This window comes from Carlito syrichta, unplaced genomic scaffold (assembly GCF_000164805.1).
Source record: "Carlito syrichta isolate Samal-C Ts95f unplaced genomic scaffold, Tarsius_syrichta-2.0.1 Scaffold307214, whole genome shotgun sequence".
In the NCBI taxonomy this organism is placed as follows: Eukaryota; Metazoa; Chordata; class Mammalia; order Primates; family Tarsiidae; genus Carlito; species Carlito syrichta.
Window position 1 is genome coordinate 984588 of NW_007251310.1, and position 9020 is coordinate 993607.

General features: G+C 44.8%; 1 protein-coding gene across 1 annotated transcript in view; it reads right to left on the minus strand.

The window, feature by feature from the left end:
- Positions 1–8072, minus strand: part of YLPM1 (YLP motif containing 1) — a 64387-nt gene extending 56315 nt beyond the window's left edge. Inside the window, exon 1 of the mRNA XM_008064171.2 lies at positions 7094–8072. Coding sequence (XP_008062362.1) covers positions 7094–7939 — 846 coding nt within the window. The 5' untranslated portion in view covers positions 7940–8072. The remainder of the gene's footprint in view (positions 1–7093) is intronic.
- Positions 8073–9020: the final 948 nt, after the last annotated feature.

Here is a 9020-nt window from a genome sequence, read left to right on the forward strand (position 1 = left end):
TTCATTTTTTTTTTTTTTTTGAGTTGGAGTGTCACACTCTGTCACCCAGACTGGAGGGCAGTGGCCACTCCTGGCCACCGTAGCCTCGACCTGGTAGGCTCCGGCGATCCTTCCGCCTCAGCCTTCCAAGTAGCTGGAACTACAGGCGTGTGCTACCACGCCCGGCTAATTTTTGATTTATTGTAGAGATGAGGTCTCCCCAAGTTGTCCAGGCGGGTCTCAAACCCACCGGCTCAGGCAATCCACTCACCTCAGCTTCCCAAGGCGTGGGATTGTTATGCCACATGATACAAAGGGTATACCCACAGCTGCCTTTCTTATACAAACACTCTTTCTGTTACAAAGGAATGTCTCTTTCTGTTACAAAGGAGTGTCTCTTTCTGTTACAAAGGAGTGTCCGGTCCACTGTAAAAGTACTTCACACATTCTCTTTCTACTTAATGCAAGGTGATTTTTTTTTTAGATGTATCTCAGTATATATTCCATCTCTTTACTTGCTTTTAAGTGCAATTTGAAGGGAAAACTTCAAGGAAATACACATTTTTGGAAAATGTGTGCTTGCATAAGTTTGTCCAGTATAATCACCAGCAATCTCTTTATGTACCCTGAGAGGGGACATCCGAGTGCAAAGGGTTAATTTTGGAAGATTATCTTCCCCATCCAGGCTCCTTACTATAAATGCCTACAACACAGTGTTCTATGTCATATATCCTAAAGTAAGAGGGGGTATCTCAGTAAAATAATGAACTGAACTACTAGTCTAGAAATTTATTTAAAACTTATTTTAAGCCGGGCTCGGTGGTTCAGCCTGTAATCCCGCGCCTTTGGGAGGCTGAGGTGAGTGGATTGCCTGAGCCCGCGGGTTTGTGACCCGCCTGGGCAGCGAGACCTCATCTCTACAATAAATCAAAAAATCAGCTGGGCGTGGTAGCGCGTGCCTGTAATTCCGGCTACTCGGAAGGCTGAGGCGGAAGGATCGCCGGAGTCCAGCAGGCGAGGCTGCAGTGGCCGGGAGCGGCCACTGCACTCTAGTCTGGGTGACAGAGTGAGACTCCAACTCAAAAAAAAACAAACAAAAACTTATTTTAAGTATTTTTCAGATTCACACTCTACTGTAGGAATTCAGATCACCAGATTAGTTTAGTCTCCACATTTTTAAAAATGCTTTTATTTTACCTCTTCCTCCAGCTCCTTCCCTCACGAGTCTCACTCTCCTTCAGTCAAGCTTCTTGAAAGTTGTCTATACTCAACATACCCATTTCCTCACCTTCCATCACCCCTCAAATCAATGCAATATGGCTTCAGTCCCTGTGAAACTGCTCCTGCCAAGGTCAACAATAATCTACATGTCAGCAAGTACAAAAGAGAACTTGAAGTCTTTATCTTGCTTGACCTCTCAGCTACACTCGACACAGCCAACCATTCACTCCTCCTAGAAGTCTTCACTTCTGTGGTACTGTACTGTCCTGACTGTCCATCTACCTATTTGGCCTCGCTTCCCTTGGTTCCCTTAGACGCTGCTATTCTGTGGGACTAGGGTCAATGTCTTGTAACCTCTGTTCTTATCCTACACACATTCCTTGGGAGACTTCATCTATTTCTGTCTTCAAATACCATTTTTACGCCGATGACTCACAAATCTACCATGTCTCCCAGATTTTGCTTCTAGGCTGTAGACCTGTATCTAACTTCCAGCTAGACATCCCCACTTGGAGTCTATGTCTCAAGGACCTCAAAATCAGTATGTCTAAAACCTAACTCTTCATGTTCCCTTCATCCCCAGACCTGTTCTTCCTCCTCCTCCTCGTCTAGGTTATTCTCTTTTAGTAAATGGGCCTACCATTCACCCAGTAACCCATCCCAGCAACCTAGGAATCATCCTTGATGCTCTTCATGACTAATCAATCTCCAACTGGATTCTAGCAGCTAAATACGAGTATTTCTCCGGTCTTTCCACATCTCTCCATCTCCACTAACACCATCCAAGTCTGAACCCCATTAACTCTTGTCTGGATTACTTCAAAACTATTCACTAAATCACTTTTGCTCCTTTTGATTCCACTCTCCACATTGCAAGCAGAGTGAGCTTTTAAAAATACCAATCTGTGACATTCACCTACATAAAACCCTTCAAAGGCTTCCTATTGCCCCTAGAATAAAATCCTTGTAGGCCTTCCCTAATTAGGTTCATGTCTACCACTCTCAGTACTTTCAGTGACCCTTATTGAACTTAAATTATTTGAACTCTATCTGGTTAATTCCCACTCATTCTTTAGGTTTCACTAAAACATCACTTTACAAAGGGAGGCCTCTTCAATTAGGTTAGAGCTCTCAACTATATCCAATCATTTAAGTCACATTTGTTCTCTACCTACCCTGTGCAAGGCACTGTGAATACAATGGTACCTTTAAAAAACAACTCCCCTTTTCCAGTTCCTTGAGGAACAGTCTGGTGATAGTTTACATTTTATAACCCCATAGCACCCAGTTCTTGTCTTAATAACTTAACAAATGTCTTCTCACCCCCAACTGGAACAAGTCAATGAGAGCAAGTACCACGTCTACCTTCTTCACCACTGCATCTCCAGTACTAAGTACATTATTTGGCACACAGTTGCTAGTCAAAATACTTAAACATTAAATAGAGTACACACCTAAAAACTCTAATCAAAGCCAATAGCTTTACCTCAATAAGTCAGTCCTTTAAACACACATAAAAGTTAATTCTTCAAAAAGACACTTTTCATTAAATCATCAATGCTTCACTTGAAAAACTAGAAAATAAATGGAAGTACATCAAGAATTGGCTTGTCTTCTCTATATGAACTGTATTTCCAATCAAATAGCCCTGATTCACAAGTAAACATTTTTCTTTACAGAATACCACACAGACAAATGTGGACAAAATGGCAAGGAAAAAAAATCACCAGGTTGTAACCTCTAATGAAATAATTTTCTCAGAAAAAATATTTTTTTTTCAGAAATAATTTTCATCCTTTAATGGATGAAACATAAGATGCAAGACTGATGGGAAGCTTTACAGCAGAGGGACTAGCCTGTCACCACCTGAATCTACTGATCAATCTTGGCATCTCTAACAGTGGGACAACCAGCCGTTGTGTGCTTCATGATGGGACACAAGTGAAATACACACCACTACCTACGAAATACACTGGCCAAAAGAAGGGTGAACTTAAGCAGTTTCAGAGTTAACGTCTAATCTACAAAAAACATGGAAAACAGAAGAACAAGTCAAATGACACCATGAGAAAGCAGACAAATGCAGAATGAGGGACATTCTTTAGGACAACTGACAGATTTTTCATCAAGTTCAAGGGCATGATTAGAAAAAGAGAATAGCAGGGACTGATCTAAATCAGGAGTTCTCAACTGAGGGCAACTTTGCTCCCCAGAGGATATCTGGCAATGTCTGGAAACATTTTTGGTTGGAAGACAGGGGGCTGCCACTAGCATCTAGTGAGTGGGGGTTAGGAATGCCATTAAACACCTTACAATGCACAGGACACGTCCCCCCACAACAAAGAACTATCCTGCCTAATTTGTCTATAGTGCCAAAACTGAGAAACTCACCTATATTTTCTGTATTCTGTTTAGGTCCTGATTTGAATAAACCAACAAAACATTATTGAGTCAATTTGGAGAATTTTAACATGGATGATACCAAGGAATTATTTTTAATTCTGTTAGTATGATGAGACTATAGAAGAAATCTGAATGGACAGAGTATTAGATGATACTAACTTTGTTAGATGTTTATCTAATGCCCTTTTTATTTTAAGGTACCTAAATAAGAATGTAAGGATGAAATGACATAAGAGCTAAGATTTGCTTGAAAATCTTTTTAGTGGTGACAATAAAAAAGGCTGCTGGAGCCGGGCTTGGTGGCTCAGACTGTAATCTCGCGCCTTTGGGAGGCTGAGGTGAGTGGATTGTGTGAGTCCGCGGGTTCGAGACCCGCCTGGGCAGCGAGACCTCATCTCTACAATAAATCAAAAAATCAGCTGGGCGTGGTAGCGCGTGCCTGTAATTCCAGCTACTCGGAAGGCTGAGGCGGAAGGATCGCTGGAGCCCAGCAGGTCGAGGCTGCGGTGGCCGGGAGCGGCCACTGCACTCCAGTCTGGGCGACTGAGTGAGACTCCAACTCAAAAAAAAAAAAAAAAAGGTTGCTGGGTGCAGTGGCTCACACCTGTAATCCCAACACTTTGGGAGGTGGAGGCAAGAGGATTGCCTGAGCCCAGGGGTTTGGGACCAGTCTAGGCAACTTGGTAAGACCTCGCCTCTACAATAAAAAGTTAAATAACTAAATGAATAAATAAAAAATGCCTAGGTGAAATAAACATAGCAAAATCCTGATAGTTGTTGAATCAGAATGATGGTTATATACAGAGAATTACACCATTTTCTCTTTTTTGTGTGTATTTTAAATCTTTCATCATAAAAATTTTGAATGACACATTCCAAAAATAAAATAGGAATCAAAGAGTAGTACGTAGAAGGAATGTCAGATTGGTACTGGCATGAAGAAATGCTTATCATCTAATAAACCAATGTATCCTACCTAGAACATGACAACACTCATCTTATTTAACAATTTTTTTTTTAAGAGACAGGGTCTCACTCTGTTGCCTCAGCAGTGGCACCATCATATTTCACTATAATCTCCAACTCCTGGACTCAAGTGATCCTCCTGCCTCAGTCTCCTGAGTAGCCAGGACCATAGGCATGCACCACCATGTCCAGTTAATTTTGTTTTTCACATGTTTTGTAGAGATGGTGTCTAGCTATATTGGCCAATTTGGTCTCAAACTCCTGGCTTCAAGTGATCCTCCCACCTCAGCCTCCCAGAGTGCTGGGATTACAGGGAAGAGCCTCTTTTTCAACAATCTTTGTGGCAAGCTTGTGATTTGCAAGGCACTGTCCTAGGTGCTACAGGTGATAAGATAAGCAAAACAATCCTTGTCTGCAAGGGATTTACAATCTGAAGAACAGAACCAAAGCAGATGGGTGAGACCAAGCATGGCTTCATGGAGACCTTGATATTTGAGATACGCCTTGAAAGTGATACAACTCTAAAGGGAAAGAGAGGGTTGAGGAAGTTGGGATGAATTCTAGACAGAGGTAAGAAAGCCACAGGAATACACAGTTCTTCTTGCATACCCATCAAAACTCATCTTCGCAGGGCTCGGTGGATCAGCCTGTAATCCCACGCTTTGGGAGGCTGAGGTGAGTGGATTGCCTGAGCCCGCAGGTTCGAGACCCGCCTGGGCAACTTGGCGAGACCTCATCTCTACAATAAATCAAAAAATCAACCGGGTATGGTAGCGCGTGCCTGTAATTCCAGCTACTCGGAAGACTGAGGCGGAAGGATGTCTGGAGCCCAGCAGGTAGAGGCTGCGGTGGCCAGGAGTGGCCACTGCACTCCAGTCTGGGCGACAGGGTGAGACTCCAACTCAAAAAAAACAAAAAAACAAAAAAAAAACCTCATCTTCTACCGCTTTATTTCCGCCTCTCATCAAAGAATTGGAGGCAATGAATATTCAAGACATTGAAAGAAGTTCATTACAGATAGGGGCACAAAGACAGAAAAGTAAAAGTGTGGCATTCATGGTAAGTATACATATCAAGGTCCAATCTGACACACACATACCCCTCCAAAACAAAGCCAAGAATACAATTCATTTGTCTTTCTATAAGGTCAGAAAAAATCTAGAGATGAGAATATAAATGGCTTATTTTGGTTTGGACTAACTCTGAGCGTGTTTGCAACAAAAGTACTACACATTTTTAAGAGTGTGGTGGGAAAGGGGACAGAAATTCTGTCTCTATTAAGAGCAATCTGGGAAAATAACCTGGTGGGATGGTACAAATTTGGTGTAAGCCAACAGAATCACTACTCTACTATTTTATCTCAGCATCCCAAGTGTTTTCTCCAGATGATGTGCCAAGCATCATTTCTTAAAATAACTTGCTAGTCTTAATTTCTAATGCCAAACCACCATAAAATTACAATACTGCATCTCCATCTTTTGGAAATCGTTTATAAGGAAACTTTGGCATTTTATATTACAAGATTCTCTTTTTTCCCAAGTGGAACTAAGGTAAATAGTAATTGCTAAAAGGGTCTATTTTAGGAAACCGTAACAAATTATTTATTCCACTTTAGTTATCTCCCTTCCCTCTCAAGGGGCAATTCATATATTACTGCTACCCTGTCAATCTCTGACTGTTTTGTGGGAAGCATCACTTCAAACAGAAGTTTTGAGGACTGGCTGTCTCACGAAAAGATATCCCAAAACTTTTTTTAAAAAAACTTGGCCAAATTTCAAGATTGTTACTTTGGAGTGAATGGTAATGACAAGGAAATACAGTAAATTGCTCACGTCTTTAAAAATTACATTTAAGTAATGAGAAAAGGATGTATGGGTCAGTTCCTAAAATGGACCAACAGATGCCCAAAGAGTAAGTCTAGGGATTCTCTTATGTACTGTATATATTCCTATATGCGTAACTAGGATGTTCTTAAAGACAAGACTTCCACCCTTCATTTGCTAAGACATCTTAATTCAGGAAACGGACAGCTAGCCCTGGCCCTAAAATAATATTCTTTAAAGAAGCCAAATGGTCATCAGGCTTACATATATTCATGTGTCAGTCATTTGAGAATCTTCTCTTTTATGCTGCCTCTCAAGTGGAAATTTTAGCTTAAAGCACAATTTTAAATCAAGGTCTTCCTGGACCTTTCTACGTGAGAAAGAGAAAAGAAACTTAAAAGAAGAAAAAAAGACCCTTTGCAACAATATCTAAAAGGTTGGTGAAAGGAAAACAAGGAACGTATCTGAGACATAACTCTTGAGAGACCCCACCACTGCATGGTGTCTAGTGTCTTCAAACACTGTTTTTTGTTTGTTTTTTTAGTAACCCACATTTAGCTCATTAAAAATCTGGACTGTCACGTCTGACTCTCAGGGCACCCTTTGGAGTGTCTGCTAGTCGTGTGTTGGAATCAGGCTAAGAACTGGCTCGAGCCCGAGGCCTCTTGACGCTGGCCCTCTAGGTGAAAACGCCTCCTTACCTGTGGAGTCATGGTGGAGGGGTCTGGCTCCGGGGTGGCTTGCTGCTGCTCAGTAGCCTTGCCCTTGGCCCCGCTCTCCAAAGGCTCTTGCTGGACACTCGACTTACTCCCAGAGGGGGTGGGTGGGGGTGGCGGAGCTCGGAGCTGGGATTTAGAATGGCCCTGGGAGGGGCGGGAAGGCGATGCCTGAGAAGAGGGCAGGTAGGACTGGGAATGGCTCAGATAGGACTGCGAGGAGGAGGAGGAGGAGGAATAGGAAGGGGTGGGCGCCAGGTAGGACTGGGAAGGTGGGGACTGCGAAGGGGACGGCTGAGCCGGGGGCAGGTAGGACTGGGAGGAGGACGGGGGGTAGTAGGCGGGCGGCGGTTGGGGAGGGGGCATGTACGACTGAGACGGGGGCATATAGGGCCCAGGCGGCACAGGGGGAGACTCGGGGGGCGAGTCCAGCTCCATGGGAACCAAGCCTGGCGGCCCGTCGCGCTGGTGCTGGAGCATCTGGTGCTTGTACTGCTGCTGCTTCTGGTAGCTGAGGGTCGGTGCGGGCGGCGGGGGCAGCGGCGGCCAGTCCCCGTAGCCCCCGGGCGGCACCGGCGGGGGCAGCGGCGGCGGCGGCGGCAGATGGTGGGGCTGGAGCACGCACTGCATCTGCTTCTGGTGCATCTGCTGCAGCTGCTGGAGCTGCGCCAGGTGCTGCTCGCGGAAACTCAGGAAGCCAGAGGAGGAGGCGGGCGCCGCGCTCGAGTACCCGGGCCCCGGCGCGGCCTCGGGCAGCACCGGCGGCGGCGGCGGGACGGGCGGCGGCGGGTAGTGGCTGCCTCCGCCATAGCGGCCCCAGTTCGGGTACATGGCGGAGGAGAAGACGCGGGGCTCGTCCTGGCGCCGTTACTCGTCGCAACCGACCCTCGGGAGCAGCGGCGGCGGCGGCGGCGACGACGACGGCCGGAACTCGCGGCGCCTGCAGGCCCCGAAGCGTGTGAACGGAGCACGGCACTGCGCCGGCGCCGCCGAGCGGGGCCGCGGCCGGGAGGGCGGGGACGGGGCTCGGGCGACTGCGTCTGCGTAGTGGCCATCGAGAAGAGAACAAAGGCGAGATAGAGCAGCCCTCTGCTAGATGACTCGCGGTTGCCATCTGCTGTTATGTTCGGGAAATGCAGGCACGGGTGGAACGTTCTCATAGACCCAGAAAACCATAGAGTCTCACAGCCGAACGGGATGGTAGAGGTCCTGTTGCTGCACGGGTTCATTTTTGAATGAAAAAAAAAAAAAGGTTCCATTCACAATAGCAACAATCGCAACAACAACAAAAAACATAAAACAACTAGAAGTAACTGTAATGAGAAATATGTGGGACTTAGATGAAGAAAATTACAGAATCACACAGACTCCTATCCAAGAAGGATAAGATAGGCTTGAAGTAATAGAAGGGCTTACGATGGTCCTGGATTGAAAGGGAGAAAATGGAAAAGATGTCAGTTCTTCTCAAATTGAATGAATAGACTGAAACCCAAAACTCCAGCTGGGAACAAAACTGTGAAGAATGGAAACGTATTTTCAAGGCAGAATGTAAGACTGCATCAATTCTGCAGGCTTAGTAGGTCAATTCTGCAGGTCTTGTAAAAGGGGAGATATTGAATTATTTAGACTATCTCAACACGTCAAAATTCACACTGGAGAATCTCAGAGCTAAAAAAAAGGTAGCAAAAACCAGATGTAAAGGTTTTAGACGACCTGGAAGACAATCTTCCAAAATCTCTCTATAGAATGCTAAACATGAACTCTTTTTTTGGCTTGAGTGAATCACTGAAAAGCAAAACTAATATACAGAATTCTGGAGAGAAAAAAAAAAACCTGCAAGAATTTTAAGTGTGTCACTGTGTCAGTTGTGTACCACTCAAAGATTTGACCTTGCTTCCATCTTAGCAACCCA